At 42.9% G+C, this 25,056-nt stretch overlaps 1 protein-coding gene across 1 annotated transcript in view; it reads left to right on the top strand.

Moving 5' to 3' along the window:
* LOC114558305 (ephrin type-B receptor 2) overlaps nt 1-25,056 on the top strand; it is a 66,839-nt gene that overhangs the window by 23,820 nt on the left and 17,963 nt on the right. The window contains exons 2-3 of the mRNA XM_028582185.1: nt 13,222-13,286; nt 15,121-15,805. Coding sequence (XP_028437986.1) covers nt 13,222-13,286; nt 15,121-15,805 — 750 coding nt within the window. The remainder of the gene's footprint in view (nt 1-13,221; nt 13,287-15,120; nt 15,806-25,056) is intronic.

Here is a 25,056-nt window from a genome sequence, read left to right as displayed (position 1 = left end):
ATAAATATGCAAAGTAACTACAGCTATAAAAATAGAGCAGTAAAACCTACAATAGGAAAGTAAGAGAATTAAAAGTACCTTACGGTATTGAAGTACGGCATAGTTACTTTCCACGGCTGATAAATTGCAATATTAAAATGTAGCAAGCCTAAACATTAATTGCTGACATGTTTATATCTGTCAGCAGCTCGGACACACTGCTGACCTATCGTCACCTGTTGGGACACAGATGTTGTCCGTACCGTCTCTGGTTCTGGCTCTGACCACGGCAACAGTGACGGGACACCTCACTTCAGCGCAGCGTAATAACTCCTGAAAATAATGTCCATCTCGCAAAATATCTGTCTCTGCACTCATCTAAACCATCGAATGCAGCAGCAGGAAATAATACTCGCTTTTTTTTTTTTTGTGAAGAAATGTTTCGCGGAGTTTGTGAATTCTTGAAAAAACAAAACACCATTAAATGTCAGGTTAAAATATGTTATAACTCGCGTTACTGAGATTGTAACAGGTGTAAAATTACCGAAATTTAAGTAGTAATGAGTTATATTACTGCGTTACAGCAAAAAGGAATAAATTACTGTAATTGTGTTTATTTTGTAACAAGTTACTCCCAACACGGGCCGTCACACTATTGTTATGTTATATTTAATGTGTTTTTTGTTAATGCTTCTAAATTTAAAATAAAGCACTAATTTACCTTTATCTTCTGTAGCCTAGCTGCATCTCAGACCTGCACACACATGCTCTCTAGTGAGATGGCTGGAACTGCTTCTCCTTCACTAGACCTCCGATGTTGGATGGCGATGAAGATGATGATGATGATGCTACTCGCAGTTGATTTTCCAGGTTTTGGTCTGTCAGTCTCGAGTGGAACCGAGATTTTGCAAGAGTCTGTTTTGAGAAGAATCGCTCCCAGCAGTAAGTTGTGCCAAACAAGGACGCAAATCTCAGTGCGTGTATCCTGAGACCAGGAAATTCTTCAGCACGCACATTACACTTTATAAAACTCAAGCAGAGGGAGGTTGTATTTTGCTTTGAGCTCGTCATTGCTTTGCACCTCAATGATTTCATGTCGCAGGTTGTCAGGCACGCCAGCTTGTTCCACATTAAATGGCGTTGCAAAGATGTTGAGTTCCTTTACCTTACTTTTTGTGTCCTGAAACTTCTCACTGAAAGCATGACAGAATTTGGCGCACTCAGCTGCACATTCAGATGTTAGAGCAGGCTTCTGTTCTTGTAGGAAAATGCACGCTTAATTTAGCTTCAAATGATTTCACATTGGAGACCAGAGCGCTGACTAGCTGGTTGGGACCTTGGAGCTTGACATTCAGCTCAGAAAGGTGTTTGGTAATGTCCACCATGAATGCCAAATCACACAGCCACTTGCCATCACTGTGTTCATTAGTAGCCTTGCCCTTCATATCCATGAATTGTTTTACTTCTTCCCTCAATTTGTAAAACCGTGCGAGCATCTTTCCACGACTAAGCCATTGAACCTCACAATGGTACACCAGATCTCGATATTCCGACTCAAGCCTACGCAAATGTTACTTGAACTGGCGGCTATTCAGCCCTCTACTTTTGATCAAATTGATCGTGGAAACGACGGTTGACATTACATTACTGAGCTTCAGGGAATCTGCGCACAAATTCTCTTGATGTATGATACAGTGTAGGGCTGGGCGATATGGACCAAAAGTCATATCCCGATATATTTTGGCTGAATATCGATATACGATATACATCCCGATATTTTTTCCGGAAAGTGAGAGCAAATGTTCAGTCAAAGTCTAAGGCAAATATGACATGTCACAAGTAGTTTCATAGAACCGGCTATTTCAGTGAACAGTTGCAAAATCAAATGAATAAATAATAAACAGGTTTCTTCACCTGGTTCAATGCTCAGCTGTTCAAATAACAATAAAATGTAAACATAAATACTGTATAACAACAGGAGTACCTTTTTTGAAATCAAAGCTCCATAAAGGTTTGTTTTAGTTTTTTCCAACGTTTTAAATTGTTAAATTTTTCTTCTACACATTGTCAGCGCTTATTTCTAAATCCCATATTTTCTGATATAGGGCTGGGCAATATAGAGAAAAATCAGATATCATTATATTCTTGACCAAATACCTCGATATCGATATAGCGGCAATATATTCTAGAGTTGACAGTTGGTGCTCTTGCAAAATATCTTCACACTTAGATTTTAGATAAATAATAAATAATAGAACAGTTAGAACAGTCTGGTAAGTTCAGAAAAGTACATCACTTCACTGTAATGCAGCCTTTAAAACCAGTAAAAGACACTTATGTCATATCACGATATTACGATATCTAAAATCTAAGACAATATGTAGTCTCATATCACGATATCAATATAATATCAATATATCGCCCAGCCCTAATACAGTGGCACACAACTAACTCACTCTGATCAATATTTCGACGGCTCAATTCTCTTGGGATAAATGTCGATAAAAGCCAACCATGGCTGGGGCTCCATCCGGCGCAAGGCCACTTAACTTTTTCAAATGGAAGTTCAAACTGGTTCATAGCTGACATAACTTGCCCAAACAAATCCTCACTTTTAGCAGTGCCATGCATGGCTTGCAGTGAAAGCAAGTCCTCTGTTGTATCGAACTCCGAAGTAATCCCACGCACAAAAATTGCTAATTGGGCAGTATTTGTAATGTCTGTTGTTTCATCACAGGCTACCGGGAAAAACTCAAGATTCAGTGTTTTTTCAATATCCCCTGCCATATCTGTAATCCAATCGGCGACAGTTCTTCACGATAAACTCACGCTTTGGAACAATTTCACTTTGTCAGCTGCAAGCAGTTCTGCTGTAGCAACAAGGCACTCCTTCACAAATTCCCCATCTGAATGAGGTTTCAGCTTCTTGGCGATTGGCTCACTCACCACATAACTTGCATGTACAACGTTATCTCTGTCCAAATTTGGTCTGGTGAAAGCTGCCTGTTGGGCACCCAAACTTCGCCGAAGTGAGTTTATTTTATCTCTGCTTACCTGCCCTTGCAACTCACTTAGCCTAGCATGTTTAGTACTGTAGTGACGTTCCAGGTTGGCCTTTTTCAGTACAGCGAAAGACTCTCCACACACAAGGCAAACTGGCTTGCCCCTCACTTCAACAAAGAAGTATTCTTCGGTTCATTTTCTTGGAAAACACGACATTCATTATCCACCTCTCTCTTCTTGACGGATGCCATGCTAGCCGTCAGTGCAGCGGTTAGATTTAGAAGTCTGTGACTGTGACACTGCATGATGTGTTTAACGTTACCATTTACAGCGTAAACAGTCACGTCAGGGCAGCAGCGTAAACTTACGCTGCTGCCCTGACGTGACCCACAACATTTGAAATGAAAAGGAAATTTAATTATTTTGTTGTACTGTAACTAAGATTTGAGTGGAATGAGCAGTTAGGAGAGCCGGGGCAAGCATTTGTTGTTGGACCTCTACTGACCCACCTCACCTCCAACCTGTGTGGTCTGTGTTAGTATGACAAGGCTGAAGTACTCTGGTCTCAGTCGCTCTAGTCTGCTGCTCCTCTGTCTCCACACAGAGACACGTCTTTAATATCACAGCAAGTGTAGCTCATTCTTTCCCCCCCGCAGTGTTTTTATTAACTACCAACAAAGTATCCTCAGTTTGGACTTATTGTTTTATGCAGAAATGTGTAGAAATATAGCTTGTAACATGGTGTATAGGCCTGTAACAATTATTACATAATTGTCTAATTGTCAATGTTTTAACATTATTGTGGTTTCTTTGTTTAACCGCAATTAATTGCTAACATTAGCTAAGGTCTGAAGAGGTATGACTGGTAATTGCGGATTTTGTTTAGATATGCCAAATTGTAATTGTGTGAATGCAGATTCTTATATCTACACAAATTATATACCAATGATCTCTACATTGTGGACTGGGAATCAATCTGACATCTATTATGACTTCATCACTTTAACATTACAAGTCAGGTTACGTTTAGGATGTAGTTCAGGATACCTCATTAAGAAAAGATAATCCGAATAATGCAAGAAGCTGTGTTTACGTATAAAAGCTGGTGCTGAAAGCAGCATGGCGGCAGCGCTGTGACATAAAACAAACTGATGTATCCCTGTGGGTGGCGTACAGAGCGTAGCACAGCCTACAAGGATTATGTTTGCTGGACTTGGCCCACTCTCTCCTCCTCTTTGGCCTACTTTTCATTGAATCATGCAGAGAAAGGCAGAACAAGAGCTCTCTCTCTATATATATATACTGCAGGAATGCAGGGACAGATTGAGCTAGTGAGGAAGGGGGGACAGAAAATGGCACAGAGTGAGCTCTACAGTGTATGATGAGATAAATTCCATCCCTAAATGAGAATCATTAAGTGTTGGTGCTTTTTGTCATTTGTGTTGTCCTCCAAGCCAATTTTTTATGATTAACAATTTTTATTAATTTTTACACACACACTTTACAACATGAACACTTATGTGCTTATCCATCCTGTTTAGGATTGACCATCTCCCAGAACAAATAATCTTGGGCTTAATGGAACCTGGGTCCCTGCAATCAGACATAGGTTGTTATGTATCCCGGTCCAAAACTCCTGGACCTTATCACAGGACCATAGGACATGAAGTAATTGGCCATCCTTTTTCTTACATTTCCAACAATTTGGTGTGTCTTCCAGACCAATTCTAAGCAATCTGGAGGGAGTCCAATAGAAGTGATGCATGATCTTAAACATCAACACAACTAGATCCAAAACCTTCATGCCATTTTAAGTCACAGCAACATATTGTGTCCAGTCAGTTGAGATCAAACTGCAGAGACTCAGGAGCTGCCACGACCAATGTCTAGTCACGAAAGCAGGGCAACATATACTAATGGACCCCCCGCCCTCGCCAGCCCACGCTGTCCCCATTTCCCTGCTCCAGCTCCCATTAGCAGCTCCAACCAATGCATTTTAAATGCACTACTGCAGCTCTGCCTTTCATTATTAACAAATATATTAACATGTGTCTAAGCTCTCCTCTCTCTGATCGTGTTATATTTCATTATGTTTGCTGTTCTGAATACCTGCTGTCTGGTTGGCAAAACCCATCTGCATACAGGCAGAAAGGTGGTGAATTCAATTCTCAGGTCTATTTGATCTCAGTACGGTCTGCAGTAGACAGAGTTGATAGCTCAACAGGTAGAATGTGTACAGTTAAGACTGAGTTTCCTGTCGGTCTCTCACTATTATATAAAAAAACAGAAAGGCTCCAAAAAAACAATGTAGTGCAGAGTAGCAATACATGCTTATTTTGTTTCAGGGTACAAGGTATTAAAGTGTCAATATTTATTATATCTAACTGCCCATATAAAGCCTACAAAAAATGTAATCTGTCACCACACACTGGAATATTGCAGTAATACATACATATACACTGCATTCAACTACAAATATATATAGTATATATATGATAACACAGTGTATATTATATAAAGATTGTGTCTGTGACTATTTGTCCAATATTGTCCGTCCCCTTCCTCTCTCTCTGTGTTGGCGTTCTAACCTCCGGTGGATTTCTGAGGACTATGGTTAACTGTTCCTCAGATCTCTGCAGGGTAAATCCAGACAGCTAGCTAGACTATCTGTCCAATCTGAGTTTTCTCTTGCATATCTATTTCACAGCGGCTCTGTCCGGAGCTTAGCGCCGCCCAAGACAATTGTGATTGGTTTAAACGAATGCCAATAAACCAGAGCACGTTTTTCCTCCCATCCCGGAATGCCGCGTGGAGTAGCCAGACCCTCCTCTGCTCCGGAGCATTGGATGGTCCGGTAAAACAAGACTAGCCACCATGTAACTACTGAATGATGAAATGATTGGCTGGAAGTTGTTTAGGTGTAAAAAAATTATTTTAGCACATTCACAGAAATATGTGTCGCTAGACACTGAATTTGATTCATTTAAATGGAATTGTTTAACTCTAATAAGTGCACTGAACAAATTAATTTTGAATAGCATAATTTTAAATTTAATTAATTTGAAATATAATTCAGTTGCTCTGAAACTGTATTTGATCCTCACTGAAAACGTAACTCTGCATTTCCACATTCAGCTCTCACAATCCACTTTCAGTTTACTAAGATACACATGCGGCCGTTGTAGAAGAGCAATCGAGGGCAGATTTACAGAACTCTGGGCCTTGTAGCCAAAGATGTTCTATAAGAAGCCAACGTTTTTGATAGTTTGTTTGGAGGTTTCCACACCAGATGGTTAGGGTTAGGCAGTATTCAATTTAATTTGCTCAAGATTTTGAGGACCGTTGTAAGAAAATACCCATGTCACGATCAGACGGGGCTACGTTTAGAAATCTACAATCTAAATTACATGAGCAATATTTGAGTAGAGTAGAAATATGTTTATTGTGCTGCAACGTTTTGACCCTGCCGGGTCTTCCTCAGGCAAATGGCATTCAACAGTGGCAGAAGCATATATATAGGACACATACATGGTCAGCTGATCATGCATCAGCTGAGCTCATTCAAACTAATTTCCAAGGCCTTGATAAGCTGAGCTCATTTAAACTGATTACCAAGGCCTTGATGGACCTAAGTGCCACCTAGTTACCACATAAAACCATTAGTGATAAAATTACATATACACAATATGCACACAGACAATGAAAAAATTAATGAATGAATGAAAAAATTGGTCAAAACTCTAACTTACAAAATAACATTATGTGCTACACTATCCCACATTGACACCATTTTTCACATTAGACCAATCCCACACACAATATGGCTTTATATATTAAATTCTTCATTTAAGCCGTTTGGAGACATTGTGTTAATTAATCCAAAAAGTTTCTCTCTGAAGAAGCCTGATTGAATGAGCCCAGGCTTAAGACCTCCTATATAATGAAGAATCCCTAGGTGTAGTTGCATAAATGAGTTTGCAATGGCCACAGATGGTCTGGTAAGATATTAATTACCACACACACTTAATGCAAGCCACTGTGTGTTAGACTGAGTTCAGATCGTTGAACTGATGTGTGGTTTCTGTAACATAATGAAAACAAGGGTTAATAACGTGAATTCATAAATCTGATAAGGATAATAAATATTTAGAGAATTTGAGACCACAACATTACTTAATGTAGATTATAAATTATTGGCCCACAGTATTGCTAACAGACTAAAATAGGGCATGACACAAATTATTAGTGAATCGCAGTCTGGTTTCCGTAAAGGTTGCTTTATCCATAACAACATCAGATTAGTACTAGATTTGTTAGATTATGGTGCTAGTGTGGTGTAATTGGTAGCGATGCTGCATTGCTGTGTGGAAAGGAATCCGCCGACACTGTTTCTTGATTATAAAGGTTTATTTACATCGAAGAAATCAGCATCATTTGACAAGCCCTGCAGAGCTCGGAGAGGACATGTTTTCCCAATTCTCCAGTCCTCTGACTTTCTCTGTTTTAACATGGTATATATTCTATAATGTGTGTAAGATAGATGGGGGAGGAAATAATACTTTGACCAATGGCTATCATCCTTTTGGAACCAAGCCAACAAGGGCATCCCTAATTCTTTACAGATGTTTCCAGAGAAGTGTCCAGCGAATGTAGGCTAAAGTTCATACGAGTTTCTTTGTTACCAAAAACTTAACACAAAGTTTATAAAAGGTCCGTTATGAGTCCAGATACTACACTACCATTGAGGATGACATCTTTATTTAGTTTTTCGAGCCATACCAATCACAAATGAAGTCAACTACCCAGGGATCACTTTTTTTTAAATTGATATCAGTGCAGCTGTTGAAAGTGCCTGGAACCTCTTTCATGAGTGTTTACCATTATAATTAATAAGTATGCTCCCCTAAAGACGTACACAGTCAAAGGCTGAAACAAGGCTTGGTTTTCTCCTGATTTAACAAATATCCTCCATGAGCACAACGTGGCATGGGCAAAAGCCATAAAATCAAATCAGAACTCTGACTGGCTGGTCTTCAGGCAACAACGCAATGCATGTACTCTCAAAATCAAAAAACCCAAAGCTGATCATTTTCTTTCTCAAACCATAACCTGAATAATCCATCAAAATTTTGGAAAACTATCAAATCATTATTAGAAAACGGTAAAGGCCAGGAGCTTCCTTCAAGCATTGTGAAAGACAAACAAAATGTTACTGACAAGGCCAAAATGCTTCATTGTTTCAATGAACATTTCATAGCCTCAGGATTTTTATTTGAGTCATTCAATCCGCAACATGAATGTTCATCTACAGTTGAGACTGTTGGCCCAGATCCTTCTAGTCAGTCTTTTAGTTTCAGTCCTATTAAAGTTTCAGACGTAAATAAAGCCCTCAAGCATTTGGACACAACAAAATCTGCAGGCCCTGGTAAACTGGATCCCTACTTTTTAAAGCTAGCAGCAAATTGTGTTGACATGCCTTTAACTAATATTTTTAATCTGTGCTTGAACACAAATGTCATTACTCCCATCTGGAAATCAGCCTTTGTGGTTGCCCTGCTCAAAGGGGCTGACCCTTCTATTTTAAATAACTACAGACCCAACTACAGACCCATCTATAAACTGTCTGTCCTGGTCAAGGTTCTAGAATCCCTAGTCAGTGATCAATTAAAGGATTTTTTTTAACAGTAATAATGTTTTATCTGACTTCCAATCTAGTTTTAGAAAAGGCATAGTACAACATCGGCAGCTCTTAGGGTTTTAAATGACTTTATTGAATCCATGGACAACAAGCAGCATTGTACAGCCCTTTTTATTGACATTTCTAAAGGCATTTGATACAGTGGACCACATAGTGCTGAAACACAGACTGGGCTGGACTTTCCAAACAAACTGTCAGCTGGTTTGTTAATTACCTTACAGACAGTACTCAGTTTGTGCAGGCGGAGGGCAGCACTTCTCGCTATCTCAGAATAACAAAAGGCAAGCCTCAAGGGTCAGTCTTGGAGCCACTGCTATTCATTCTCTATATCAATAACATTGATCATTACGTGTCTAATGTAAAATTTCATTTTTATGCTGATGACACTGCACTGTATTGCTCAGCACCCACCCCAGACCAGGCCCTCTGCCAGTTTTAACACGCTCCAACATAATCTTTATTATTTAAAACTTGTTTTAAATGCTGAAAAAACAAAAGTCGTGCTTTTTTCAAATTCAAAATCCAAATCAAACCTGCCTTCAATCCTCACTTCCCAGGGTACGAAGATTGAATGTGTTGAAAGTACAGATATCTTGGTATTTTAAAAGATGAATCTCTTTCTTTTAAACATCATATTCAGCAGCTAGCAAAAAGATTAACACTTAATCTAGGTTTTTATTTTAGAATCAAATCCTGCTTTTCGTTCAAATCTAGAAAAAGGCTGGTTGCTGCCACTTTTATGTCTGTACTTGGCTATGGTGATGTTTTATACGCATGCTTTGTCTCAAAGTTTACATGCACTGGATACTGTATACCATGGAGCTCTGAGGTTCATCACTGGTTTTAAAGCCCTCTCTCACCATTGTGAACTGTATGAACGTGTTGGATGGCCTTCTCTATCAACACGGAGACTTAAACACTGGCATATTTTAATATACAAGGCTATTTTAGGTCTACTTCCATCTTACCTTCTGACCTATATCAGTGTAAATAGTATCAGGACTTTGTTCCCAGGATCTTTTCCTTCTGTCTGTTCCAAAGGTTAGAACTGAACTGGGGAAAAAGGCATTTAAGTTTGCTGCTCCCTCTACATGGAACAAGTTACAGAAATCCACGAAACTTATTGAGCTTGTCTCATTGGTCGCTTTTAAGAGGATCTTGATTGACTTGGAGGCAGCCACATCTGGCTGTAGATGTTTTGCCTGATGTGTTTCGGATTGTGGTTGACGTTGAGGGATTTGCTATTTCAGTTGTTTTATGTTTTTAGTGGTTTTGTGTATTTTGTGTTTGTACTGCGGCCTGTCTTGGCCAGGACACTCTTGAAAAAGATATTTTTAATCTCAATGAGTCTCTTCCTGGTTAAATAAAGGTAAATAATAATTTAATTTAATAAAGTCTTGACCCCGTTTCTTATGTGCTTATCCAGCCCGGCAAGGATTGACCCATCTCCCAGAACAAATTATCTTGGGCTGAATGGAACCTGGGTCCCTGCAATCCTACATATGTTATCATGTACATCATTTCAAAACTCTTGGACCTTATCACAGGACCATAGGACATGAAGTAATTGGCTGTCCTCTGTTTTACATTTCTGTGTCTTTCAGATCAATTCTAAACAATCTGGAGGAAGTCCAATAGAAGCAATGCATAGTCTTGAACTGAATGAGGCTGTTAGGGTTGGGGACAAAACTCCAGCGCAGACTGGAGTTGGTGCAAAAGAATCTTGTTTTATTGAGACAATGAGGGTGAGCTGGCAGTGGGGGGTGCTGGGTGGGGGGGCGTGTCCACACACTGTGGAAAATGAAGGTGAACACAAAAACCTACAGAAAACCAAAACACACCAAACACACTGCAGGCCTAACAAAATTAATAAATAAAACAAAACACATTCATGCACACACCAGACTGTCACGTGAGGAAGTCACAGCAGTTGGGGGCATGACAGAGGCGCACCCTCACATCGTGTGATATAGTTTTAATATTCCTACAGATTCTGTCCCACTCCTCATCATCCAGTGTAATACTCAGAACCATTTCCCATGTCTTTTTGAGTGCTGGCCAGGCTCCATCCTCCAAGTTCTGCATAATCATAGAATAATACCCAGAAGTCTCATGACCTTTTCCATATTTCAAAAACATGTTGGTGCCTTCGGGGCTGAAGAACTGGATCCAAAAATCCCCACTAACAGAAGGCGAAGTTGCAAATATCTAAAAAATTGAGAACTAGGGATTCCAAATACCTGTACCACATCCTCAAAGGATTTTCAATATGCCACCTAGATACAGATCCCCCAGTGTGACAATTCCCTTTTCTAACCAATCCCTTCAAAAAATGGGAGATCTACTTATACATAACTTTGGATTTCGCCAAACTCTTGATGAGGTATTTACATATGGATCCACTTCAAACAGCCGGACCACTTTGGTCCCAATGGCATTTATGTGAGAGATTATCAGATGTGTTTTTGCCTCACCATACATTTTAAAAGGGCGATATTGGGGTAAAAACAGATTGCCCAATACAATGTCAGGGTGGGACTCTCTCAGGAGGAAGTGACCAGTGGGCCAGATGCCTTAAGTGAAAAACATAGTAATCTTTGGTAGACCCAAACCTCCTCTAGCAATCGGTCTTTGTAATTGATTAAAATGTTTACCATTCCATATAAATGTCTTTGTTATCCTGTCAAACCATTTAAAATATGACAGGGGAAGAGATCGGACAAGGTAGTTCAGCTTGGGAACAAAAAACATTTTTATAACATTGACCTTCCCTGGTATTTAGAGATTGAGAGTCACCCATCTATTAACATCAAAAGAGATTTTATTAAATAATGGATCCAAATTTTTTAACTGGGAAAGGAATAAGATACCCAGATATACAATACCTTGCTTTGGCCGCTGAAATGCACCTGATTGGAAGGCTGTTACAGGGGCACTGAGCTGTCAAAGCTAACACTTCTGAGTTTGACCAGTTAACCCTATAACCTGAAGATTTCGAGAAAGAGTAGACAGGGTATTGATCTGCTAGTTTCAGACACAAAATGTAATATATTGTCTGCATAAAGCATAGGTTTGTGCACTACACCTCCTACCATAACACCTGGGAAGTTAGCTCCCCTCTTATGGCTGCTGCCTAAGGCTCTATGGCTAAACAATAGTAGCCACTTTTATGCATAGACTCATTGAAGTGGGCAAATTGTGTTTGTGCATTTGTGCGTATAAGGAGTGGATAGGCAGGCAATAAAAGCACCAGAATGAAACAACTGTTTGGATTAGATGTATGAAGATGGAGGCAGCCAGTGATGATCCGTGAGCTGTGGTTTGTAGCCACTCACATCTGGGATCATCTCTCACTTCAGCAAGAGGCTTTGCTCAGCAGCAGCAGACTGTCAGGAAGATGTGAATAATTAAAGATGTGTTGGATACACTGTGCTAGCCTGGTTTCACCTGACATGGTTTGTACTTGGTGTTGGGGGGATGGCACGGAGATTATGGACCTCACTCAGTGGCTTCTGGACGTAGTGTCAGACAGATTTTGGGTCATGGTTATACTAGGTCACTCTAACCACGCCATCAGCAGTTTTCAGCCAATGACTCTGGGGCTCAGACAGATAAACAAGTACAAACCAAAGCCCCCCCTCCATCAACGACCAGAGACCGGCAAATGACGTGAACACCTTCTACGGTCGTTTTTGTAATATGTAAACTGTAACATGATACCAAATTAAATAATGAATTGTACATTAATATATAGTGAGGGAATGAGACATGATAATGTGCTTTAGTGTAGTAGTAGTAACATAACAATCTATAGTCTATTACAACAGTATATAGTAGAGGGAAGAAGTATAGTCAAGTATTGTGCAGCAATCAAACAGAATATAATAATAATAATAATAATAATAATAATAATAATAATAATAATAATAATAATAATTTATACTTTATTAATCCCACACATGCACTAATGGAGAGATGTCAGCTACTGCCCCCCAACATAATATATGTTATCATAGTATAATAGAATACAGTATATACCATGGAAATATCGACAGCATGGCTGTGGCCTGTGTGTGTGTGTGTGTGTGCATGCGTGTGATGATGCAGCAGGGACAGAGCAGCGCCTGCAGCGCTCCTTTTGCTCCTGGGCAAGATGATCCAGAGCGATTAGCTCGTCATAGAGGGGATGACAGGGGATGTCTAGGATGGCTTTCATTTTTACCCATCATCCTCCTCTCCGCCAAAAGGCACAGACGTTAATAATGAAAGCATTGGAAATAAAATCAATATCAAAGCCAGTGAAGAATAAGCAGAGAGTTCTACAGAGAGACACAGAATCAGCAGAGCATGGCAACATTCGCAGCGAGCATGACAACACAATGGAAGGTACCCTCAGCATAACACTGACATGCCAGTGTTGACACGCTGGCTTACTGAGAAAGCAGGCTCTTCATGCTCTGCAGAAGGAATGCTAGTTGGCCCAGTTTCTTATTAGATCAACTATTTCTTTAAACTGACCTTTTGATTTTTGTCCCCTGCAGAAGTATTGATGGATTCAACAACGGCAACCGCAGAGCTGGGCTGGACCATCTACCCATCACAGGGGGTGAGTGGAACAAACCAACACACTGGGAACAATAACACACAATGTGACAGGGGCTGTGCTGACTTCACTACAAATGGTAAAGCGGTAAAAACCCTGATTGAGACTCATATTCTGAATGTGCTGTATACATATACAAATAAAGAATGCCTCTAAAACCTGAATAATACTGGAATATAACACACGTCTTAATCGGAAAATGCAATATTCGGAAAAAGGCCTTTTTCAGAATATCCAACCGGAATATGCTGTTTACATGACCTGAGAGAGAGAGAGAGAGAGAGAGAGAGAGAGAGAGAGAGAGAGAGAGAGAGAGATGCACTGAGAGTAGACAGCTGTTGGCGAGCCTGTACGGGGATATGAATAACTGCATTCTGTGTGTCATGTAAACATCCTATCCAGAATATAATCTAAAGCGGATAAAAAAAAGCCTCATAACCGAATAATTAATGTCCATGTGAATACACGATTCAAACAACATGCAAGCTATGTGGTTTGAGCGATAGCAGCGACCACCAGTGATCTGGCCAATCTGGTAGGTCGGGCCATAAAAATCGACATCCTGATTAACAGTGGCTGGGTGAACTGATGCATCTTAAAGCGTAACTCTCGCCAAAATGCAACCTAGGGTCTTTTTGTGAATGTGCCCGAGTCAAACCTTCGTTTAAAAGCATAATTAGGACGGAAACGCCACTTTTAAGATTGACCGTATTTTCGTTTTCGTTCAAATGGCCTTTTGAATGGGAGTGCTGGGGGCACTACTATGATAGCATCAAAATCGGTATCACCAGTATCACCAGGGGCTCAACACATGAACTCGAGCATTGAGAACATTGTTTGTGTACACAGAGTTTACCAAAAAAAAAGGTTTTGAACAACTCACTTTGGCAGTTGGTGTTTCCGGTCGGCGCCATCTTGCCAGTCAAAACGGGTCGATCTCCGCAACATAACAGGGAGGAGAGTAAAGATGGAAAGCTCCTAAAGCTTAGTTCCATATAAATGCACGGATAATTCATTGTTTTGTCGTTAGTGAAAAACAATATTGACCTTGTAGTTAAAAAAAAGGAGCCTCATATAAGAAACAATTTAAAATCAAAAGGTGGATATCGGAGATCATCTCTTTTTGACTGGCAAGATGGCAAATGCAACCTCAGTCTGAAACATTGAATCTGAATGTAACATTATTTATATCTGTTCCCAAACTGCCAGCTATATGCTAGCAGCTAGTGGTAGCTAGTAGCACGACATAATAATGACATCTCCCTAGTTCTCTAAATACATCCAGGGGTTTATTCTGATAAGCATTTAAACAAGGTGCTCGTGTGACATTTTATTAATCTTTTGCGCATGAAAAACAAAAAACAAAAAAAAAACACGAGGGTTATGTACTTCTGTTTACTTTGTTGAGAATTGATCTCTAAACCCTGTCTCTTGTAAAGTAAGTAAAGTTTATTTCTAGCGCACATTTAAACACAGCTTAAGCTGACCAAAATGCTGTACAAAAAAGCACTAAGGTGCTGCGTTACGTCCCTAATTTGTCTAGGGGTGGAGGACGCAAACAATTTAAAATAATAAAAAAACGGTAAATAAGGTAATTTATTGGACAAACTCAACACAAAACAACTGAAAGCAATCTCCAAAAGGAAGATGACCACTCTCTCAGCTCTTTGACACTGGCTCAATTGAGGTTTTCACAGCTCAACCCTTGTGTTGTCCTTCAGGACCAAGCGGTTTTGTGGTTTAGTACTGCTCCTAAGAATAACTGTTACTGGGTGACTGTTTTTGTACATTAGTTGTATGTCACTGAATAAATAGTTTTTTCTTGTCTGTCTTCTAGTGGGAAGAAGTTAGTGGCTATGATGAAAACATGAACACCATCCGAACATACCAGGTGTGCAATGTCTTCGACAGCAGTCAGAACAACTGGGTACGCACCAAATACATCCGCCGCCGGGGTGCTCAGCGCATCCATGTCCAGATGAAGTTCTCAGTACGCGACTGTAGTTCCATACCCAATGTCCCTGGCTCTTGCAAGGAGACCTTCAACCTGTATTACTATGAGTCAGACTCGGACACAGCCACGAAATCGTCCCCAGCCTGGATGGACAACCCCTGGGTGAAAGTGGACACCATAGCGGCTGATGAGAGCTTCTCTCAGGTTGATCTTGGTGGCCGCATCATGAATATCAACAGTGAAATTCGGAGTTTTGGACCGGTTTCGCGCAATGGCTTCTACCTCGCTTTCCAGGATTATGGCGCCTGCATGTCGCTCATCGCTGTTCGAGTCTTCTACAGGAAATGTCTCAGTGTGATCCACAACGGTGCCATCTTCTCTGAGACTCTGTCTGGAGCGGAGAGCACCTCTCTGGTGGCAGCCAGAGGGGTGTGTGTTCCCAATGGGGAAGAGGTGGATGTACCCATCAAGCTGTACTGTAACGGGGATGGCGAGTGGATGGTACCCATCGGGCGCTGCATGTGCAAAGCCGGGTATGAGGCGGTAGAGAATGGTACAGTCTGCAGAGGTAAGGAGCCCGCAGTACTGCTCTTCTACACCACACCTCTGTTTTGTTTTCTTGATTTCTTGTCGCACATTTCTCCGTTTTCAGCTGAGGTGGACACAATAACTCCGTTGCGCATTAGCCTAGCAGCTAGCGGAGCTTCCGTCGGCTTATAGCTTAATCCTGACAAAACCGCAGAGTTAAATTTCAGCCTGCGTGCACGTTTTGTAGCCTAAAACAGAGCAGCTTCTATTGGTAGAGAGAGCAGTTTGAACTGTCTGTGGAATAGATCAATGGAGAGGAGAGAACGGATGTAACACCCTTCATATGGAAGTAAATCTGTTTTATCGGATTTTGAAATTAAAAAGCCATTGTATTTTTAGCACTGAATATTTATGCATTGAAATTATGTTATCTGAATTTTGGGCCTCTAAACAACTTCTTTTCACCTTTATTTTTCTAATTCAGAATAAAAAATTTGATAAAAAAATTGCTTTTTGTCCACTAAAAGTGATTTATTCATTTTTTTTTATCGATCTCAGGACGTGACTTTTTGTCTGAAGACAGCGGTGTGGACAGTGTAACGCAAGACTAGAAATAGGCTCAAGATGTCTGAAATCATAGGTTTGTGTTATCTTAAAGATTTTCAATGTAATGCTCAATATTTAAATGATTTTGACGATGCGGATGAGGTCGTTATAATTGGATGGCCGCCCATATTCATTTGAGCCAGAGTACAACGTTACGGGCAGAGAGAGAGAGAGAGAGAGAGAGAGAGAGAGAGAGAGAGAGAGAGAGAGAGAGAGAGAGAGAAGGCGGAGGAGGGTGAAGCAGCAGCTGGAGGGCTGCGAGGCTCGGGATATTTGTAGTGCTCCCGTGGGTGCTGTGGCCTTATATGCCCAAAGAATATGTTGCAGTTTAGTGGCGTAGCGACTGACCAACTTTGCCATGCCCAGAGCCATGCTGCTACTACCAGCTGTAGCTGGTAGTCTGTAGTCTGTCAGCGTGTTTGTGGCTGCATCTTTGCCAGACCAAAAACAAACTAAAATTTGAATTAACAAATATTTCATTCATAACTACTATCAATTACTGCTGCGGTTTTGTAAAAGGCCAATGCTACCGACTTAATGCTGCAGTTCAGAACAATATGCAAAATGTCAATACACCAGCTATGGTTCAATTGTTTTTTCACTTGTTGTTAGTCACATGTTAAACAGGTGCAGCCTTTGGATTCGGCAATTTATTCTTGGACTTATTTAAAAAACCAAAAGGGATCATGTAAACTGAATTGAATAGACTTAATGTGATGTTTTATGCTCAGAAAGATTTTGTATAAACTAACAAGGTTTTCAGGGTTTCCAACTTCGTGACTTTCTTGCTAGATTTGAAGACTTTTAAGACCTCATTAGAATTTGTTTTACTTCAAAAAAGTGCCTAGCAACAATTCTAGCAACTGTTTGGTAGACCTTAATCCCTCTCTGCTGTATCTCTCTGGACTGATTGTTACTGAGCTGTGAATATGCACACCTAACAACCAGTTACTGATCCCCATTGTTTGTCCTGGGAACTCAATGGCTTTCATGATTTCACCTGGAGTTCCCAAACAGAAAGTAAGTCTTATGATATTTATGAAACCCAAGGACACTTTACAGAATTACTGTGGCTAAGCTAAAAGTGGTTGTAGGCTGTGGTAAACAGGTGGTGTTTCAGGAGGTTTTTTTAAATGTCCAGGGATGTAGCATTTCGAATATCTGCAGGAGGGTTTTCCAGAGGGATGGGGCTGCAACACTAAAGGCTCTGTCTCCAAAGGTACAGAGTCTGGTGTGGGGAATGGAGAGCAGGCCAGCGTCTGAGGACCACAGGCTTCGGGGTGGGGTGTATGTATGGAGGAAGTCAGAGAGGTACTGTGGGGCCAGTGCAGGAAGGGAGGGATTTGTATGTGAGGAGGAGGATTTCATATTTGATGCAGGACTTAATTGGGAGCCAGTGATGGTGGATGAGGGTTGGGGTGATGTGCTGCCAGGTCTTGGTGTGGGTGAGGACCCTGGCGGCAGAGTTTACTGGAGACTGTCTAGGGTATTGCTGGGGACAGACAGGTATCCATTGCAGTAGTCCAAACGGGAGGTTATGAAAGCATGAATGTGACGGAGTCAGAGAGAGAAAGAGAGAGAGAGAGAGAGAGAGAGAGAGAGAGAGAGAGAGAGAGAGAGAGAAAGAGAGAGAGAGAGATATACACACAACTTGCAGTTGCCTTATTCAGTTCAGGGCAATTTTCTTTGTATAGCAGAATTTAGACATTAAGAAATTCTAAGTGCTTTACAGGGGCACATGCAAAAAATTAAAAAATTACCCTGGCCCTCATAGCCTTTGCCATAGCCAGGCGCCCATTACCTCTTTAATTTCCTCTACAGTTAAATCTGCGTCAAGGAGTTCTTGTATCACCAATTGACCGATCGTAATCTTTTAGCTCAGACCTAAGCCAGTCTATATTTCTGGCTCCTGTAAAAGGAAGGAGTTAAGGGGCCACCTATAAGAGCATCTTCTCTCACTTTGAGGCAGCAGGTCTAGGCAAACGCACGCATTATCAGAGATTAGGATATTTCCTATCACACATCCTATAGCAGAGGGAGCCAGTGATTTGTGCATTGACAAAATAAATGTATAGTCTCTCCCAGATGGGTTCAAAATTAAGTTAAAATGGCCTTTTACAACACAATTGTTGTTCCCTAGCTTGTATTTTCCTTTCCATATCTATAGAAAATGCCTGATCATCTACATTAGCTGCATATATATTAGCCCAAATTAGTTGCACATCTGCTCCAGACATCTTGGCCGACAAAGCCACAAGGCTTCTTAATAAAACTCTGCCGCAGTGGGACAGTTGCAACTCTGGAGCAGGGGACATTTGCAACTTAACAAAAATTCAGGCTCTTAGGTTAGGAGTCGGCCGGGCAGCCGCCTGGACACGGGGGGGCAGGAGTTGGCCGGGCTGTCGACTGGACACGGGAGGCAGGAGTTTGCCAGGCCACCGACTAAACATGGGGAGCAGGGGTTTGCCAGACCACCAAACCACCAATGGCTGGCTCTTAGAAAGGCTGAACTGCTCCGTATCTGTGCCACAGGGCAGCTCAGTCACAGAACTGCTAGGAGACCTCCACCACCCTGGGAAGTACAGAGTACTGTGCGACGATGTGGACAATGTGCTGGGAAGTAGGGGCTCTGGGTCACTGGACAGAAGCGCGGGCTCTGGGGTTCTGGACTTCCTTTTAGGCAGAAACCTTGGACAGACCCAGGATCTTGGTGGGCAGGTGTCTGCTGGTGCCATTTGGGACACAGAGACACTTATACAGATATACAAATATAGAGACATTTTTAATAATTAAAGCAATTGGTTTGATGAACAGGGTAATATAGTAACAAAGAAAATGGAACTCCGGTGTAGTAGGGCACTGAGCAGGACCACGGCGGCACACCAAGGCTAACTTTAGCGTGCCTCGAGGATTTATCGTTAACATTAACAAACTGAGATTAATCTGACTCAAACCAGCTTTGTACAGTTCCTTTAATGCCAATTAAATGTTCCAGTCTCTGTAACAGGATGCTATCGTCAATAGTGCCAAATGCAGCACTAAGGTCTATTAAGACAAGAACGGAGGCAAGTTCTTTGTCATTTTTCACCATTGCAGTCTTTGTCCTATGATGCTCTTTAAATCCTGACTGAAAATCCTCAAATAAACTATTATTATGTAGAAAGTCACATAACTGATTAGCGATTACCTTCTCAAGGATCTTGGAGAGAAAGGGGAAATTAGATATAGGTCTAATATATAGGTCTGATATATTGGCTAAGACCTCAGGATCAAGAGTGGGTTTTTTAACGAGGTTTTATCACAGCTAAATTAAAGAATAAAACTGGAGCAGCAAACTAGCCACATTGAAGCAGCGGAAAGGAGACAATACACTTATCATAAACGTCAGCACGCAATGACGCAGGGAATGGCCCCAGGCATGTTGATGAATGGAAAACAGACAAAGAAAGCACAGAGACTAAATACACAAGGTAACGAGGGACAGGTGACATGAGGGCAGATGAACAGGTGAAACACATCAGGGCGGGGCAGACCATCACAAAGGCGGGAAAAACACACAAGGCAGGAAGTAAAAGAAGACATAACACAAGAAAAACAGAAGCTGTGTTCGAAACTACTCCCTCATTCACTCACTCACTATTCCCAATATAGTGTTCATTAAATAGTGAACTATACAGGGAACAATCATGAGATTTCTGACACTCACTGAAAACACATCGTTGCGTGACTTGCGTCAGGAGATGCGCCCGTTGTTTGCGTGGCGGAGGCGGGCGCGCCCAGCATCATGTAAACTATCCATCCATCCATCCATCCATCTTCGTCCGCTTATCCGGTGTCGGGTCGCGGGGGGAGCAGCTCCAGCAGGGGACCCCAAACTTCCCTTTCCCGAGCAACATTAACCAACTCCGACTGGGGGATCCCGAGGCGTTCCCAGGCCAGGTTGGAGATATAATCCCTCCACCTAGTCCTGGGTCTTCCCCGAGGCCTCCTCCCAGCTGGACATGCCTGGAACACCTCCCTAGGGAGGCGCCCAGGGGGCATCCTTACCAGATGCCCGAACCACCTCAACTGGCTCCTTTCGACGCAAAGGAGCAGCGGCTCTACTCCGAGCTCCTCACGGATGACTGAGCTTCTCACCCTATCTCTAAGGGAGACGCCAGCCACCCTCCTGAGGAAACCCATTTCGGCCGGTTGTACCCTGGACCTCGTTCTTTCGGTCATGACCCAGCCTTCATGACCATAGGTGAGGGTAGGAACGAAAACTGACCGGTAGATCGAGAGCTTTGCCTTCTGGCTCAGCTCTCTTTTCGTCAATCTAACGGTGCGATAGATTGAATGTAATACCGCACCCGCTGCGCCGATTCTCCGACCAATCTCCCGCTCCATTGTCCCTCACTCATGAACAAAACCCCAAGGTACTTGAACTCCTTCACTTGGGGTAAGGACTCATTCCCTACCTGGAGAAGGCATTCCATCGGTTTCCTGCTGAGAACCATGGCCTCCGATTTAGTGGTGCTGATCTTCATCCCAACCGCTTCACACTCGGCTGCGAACCGATCCAGTGAGTGCTGAAGGTCGCAGGCCGATGATGCCATCAGGACCACATCATCTGCAAAGAGCAGCGATGAGATCCCCAGCCCACCAAACTGCAACCCCTCCCCACCCCGACTACGCCTCGATATCCTGTCCATAAATATTACAAACAGGATTGGTGACAAAGCGCAGCCCTGGCGGAGGCCAACCCTCACCTGAAACGAGTCCGACTTACTGCCGAGAACCCGGACACAGCTCTCACTTTGGTCGTACAGAGATTGGATGGCCCTGAGTAGAGACCCCCTCACCCCATACTCCCGCAGCACCTCCCACAGTATCTCCCGGGGGACCCGGTCATACGCCTTCTCCAAATCCACAAAACACATGTAGACTGGTTGGGCATACTCCCAGGCTCCCTCCAGGATCCTTGCGAGAGTGAAGAGCTGGTCCGTTGTTCCACGACCAGGACGGAATCCGCATTGTTCCTCCTCAACCCGAGGTTCAACTATTGGCCGAACCATCCTTTCCAGCACCTTGGAGTAGACTTTACCAGGGAGGCTGAGAAGTGTGATACCCCTGTAATTGGCACACACCCTCTGGTCCCCCTTTTTAAAAAGGGGAACCACCACCCCAGTCTGCCACTCCTTTGGCACCGTCCCAGACTTCCACGCAATGTTGAAGAGGCGTGTCAACCAGGCCCCTCCACACCCAGAGCCTTGAGCATTTCTGGACGGATCTCATCAATCCCCGGGGCTTTGCCACTGTGGAGTTGTTTGACTACATCAGTGACTTCCGCCTGGGAAATCAACAACAATCCCCCGTCATCCTCCAGCTCTGCCTCTAACATAGAGGGCGTATTAGTCGGATTCAGGAGTTGCTCAAAGTGCTCCTTCCACCGCCCTATTACCTCCTCGGTTGAGGTCAACAGTGTCCCATCCTTACTGTACACAGCTTGGATGGTTCCCCGCTTCCCCCTCCTGAGGTGGCGAACAGTTTTCCAGAAGCACTTTGGTGCCGACCGAAAGTCCTTCTCCATGTCTTCTCCAAACTTCTCCCACACCCGCTGCTTTGCCTCTTTCACGGCAGAGGCTGTAGCCCTTCGGGCCCTTCGGTACCCTGCAACTGCCTCCGGAATCCTCCGGGATAACATATCCCGGAAAGACTCCTTCTTCAGTCGGACGGCTTCCCTGACCACCGGTGTCCACCACGGTGTTCGTGGGTTACCGCCCCTTGAGGCACCTAAGACCCTAAGACCACAGCTCCTCGCCGCAGCTTCAGCAATGGAAACTTTGAACATTGTCCACTCGTGTTCAATGCCCCCAGCCTCCACAGGGATGCACGAAAAGCTCCGCCGGAGGTGTGAGTTGAAAGTCTGTCGGACAGGGGCCTCCTCCAGACGTTCCCAATTTACCCGTACTACACGTTTGGGTCTGTCCAGAGTCTTCCCCCCCCTCCCAACTCACCACCAGATGGTGATCGGTTGACAGCTCTGCCCCTCTTCACCCGAGTGTCCTCATACGGCCTCAGATCAGATGAAACGATTATGAAATCGATCATTGACCTTCGGCCTAGGGTGCTCTGGTACCAGGTACACTTATGAGCATCCCTATGTTCGAACATGGTGTTTGTTATAGACAATCCATGACTAGCACAGAAGTCCAACAACAAACAACCACTCTGGTTTAGATCAGGGAGGCCGTTCCTCCCAATCACGCCTCTCCAGGTGACTCCACTCAAGGTCTCCAAGAAGGCCGAATACTCCGAACTCCTGTTTGGTGCATATGCACAAACAACAGTCAGAGTTTTCCCCCCCACAACCCGCAGGCGTAGGGAGGCGACCCTCTCGTCCACCGGGGTAAACTCCAACGTAGCGGCGCTCAGCCGGGGGCAACTCCGGAGAAGAAAAGAGTCCAACCCCTATCCAGGAGTACGGTTCCAGAACCGAGACTGTGCGTAGAGGTAAGCCCCACCAGATCTAACCGGTAGCGCTCCACCTCCCGCACCAGTTCCGGCTCCTTCCCCCACAGAGAGGTGACGTTCCACGTCCCCAGAGCCAGCGCCTGCTGCCCGGGTCTGGTCCGTCGAGGCCCCTGACCTTCACTGCCACCCATTTGGCAGCGCACCCGACCCCAGCGGTTCCTCCCACAGGTGGTGGGCCCATGGGCTGGAGAGATGGGAGCCACGTAGCTTGTTCGGGCTGTGCCCGGCCGGGCTCCGTGGCAAACCCGGCCACCAAGCGCTCGCCGACGAGCCCGCCGTCTGGGCCTGGCTCCAGACGGGGGGCGAGGCATCTCTACCTCGATGTAAACTAACCAAAACTAAAATACTTCTAATACGTCCAGTTCATTTTTCCTTTTCAGCTGTCGCGGTCACTTAGGCTTCTTCTTCTCCTCCTGGAAAACACGCCCGCGTTGCATTGTGGGATATAGGAGTATGTACAGTACATTCAAATTAGCTGTGCATTGTGGGTATTTTATAGTGGACTATGTAGTTAATTAATTTACCGCGGAGAATTCGAACACCACTACAAAATGGCGAACACACTATATAGGGCACTATTTCCATGAAATGGAATGGTTTGGAATACAGCTCCAGACTACGAAATAAAACGGGAACTGAAGCATGAAAACATACAACCAACCATGGACAAAACATGAGAACAATAGAGCCAAACAGGAAACAGTGAACATAACACTGGGAAACAAGCAAACTGAACTGACAAAATAATACAGGAAAAACCACAACCATGACAGTTATATCGTCTGACAGTTCAGCTGAGATTGTGTGTGTGTGTGTGTGTGTGTGTGTGTGTGTGTGTGTGTGTGTGTGTGGTTGTGTGTGTGTGTTTGTGTGTGTGTGTGTGTGTGTGTGTGTGTGTGCTGGTGTTGATCTTAACAAACTGTTTTTGTTTTTATGTTGTTGTCTTTTAGCATTAGTATAATAAACTTTTATTGTATAGGGACAAATCGGTATGTATTATTTATAGCTTAATCCTTCTCTCTCTTTTTAGGGTGGCCTCTTACCACCAATCCAGGTACAGCGGATGTAAAATAGCCTCCTGATAAATGAATCCGGAATCAAATCAATCAAATAAAATAGTGTCATACATTCACAGAGGGATACAAAACGAAAATATTGCTAGAACGCTAGCAGCTTTCTTGCTCTCTCCTATTCTTTCTTTCTTGTCTTTTGTAATCCCAGACCGTGTCCTCAGCTCCACATGTTCTGACATGTTTTATGAGTCTGTGGACAGCAGAACTGACAGCATCTGAACGAGTCCCAGTACATGTCACTTTGATGAGCTGACCTTTGTGAGATGCCGGTGTATAGGCTATCACAACTAATCATATGCTCTGTGGGGAAAATGTAGAGATGAAAAAGCTCGGGCATAGGATTTTAGAATGTGACTACTAATACTGATGGTTCTGATACTAGAGTAGCCAATTTAATATAAAGTTGACACTGAGTATTGGAACGGCAAGGCAAATTCCTTTTTTTTGTTGTTCACTGAAGACATTTGGGTTTAAGATCAAAAGTTGAGTGTGAGACAAGAGTTCAGAATTTCAGCTTTAATTTCCTGGTTTTGTGTTAAACAACAAGCAAAAGTATTGGAACAAATAATCTTAAAGTAAATAACATTTAATATTTGGTGGCATAACACTTGCTTGCAATAACTGTCTCAAGCCCCCCCCGATGAAGTCCTTTGTTTTGTTGGCAGTGTGCTTTGGGTCATTGTCCTGCTGCATAATGAACTCCCTCCCGATTAGTTTCAATGCATTTCTCCGTAAATTGGCAGACAAAATGTTTCTGTGCACTTCTGAATTCATTCTGCTGCTACAATCATCAGTTACATCATCAATAAATATGAATGAGCCTGTTCCAGAAGCAGCCATGCACACCCAAGCCATGACATTACTTCCACCATGCTTCACAGATGAGCTTGTATGCTTCGGATCATGAGCAGTTCCTTTCTTTCTCCACACTTTGGCCTTTCCATCACTTTGGTAGAGATTAATCTTGGTCTCATCAGTCCAACAGTCAGTGTTCCAGAACTTTTGCGGCTCATCTCTGTACTTCTTTGCAAATTCCAATCTGGCCTTCCGATTCTTACTGCTGATGAGTGGTTTGCATCTTGTGGTATGGCCTCTTTAT

Source organism: Perca flavescens, chromosome 7 (genome assembly GCF_004354835.1).
Source record: "Perca flavescens isolate YP-PL-M2 chromosome 7, PFLA_1.0, whole genome shotgun sequence".
Taxonomy (NCBI): Eukaryota; Metazoa; Chordata; class Actinopteri; order Perciformes; family Percidae; genus Perca; species Perca flavescens.
This window is presented reverse-complemented; position numbering and strand designations above follow the sequence as displayed.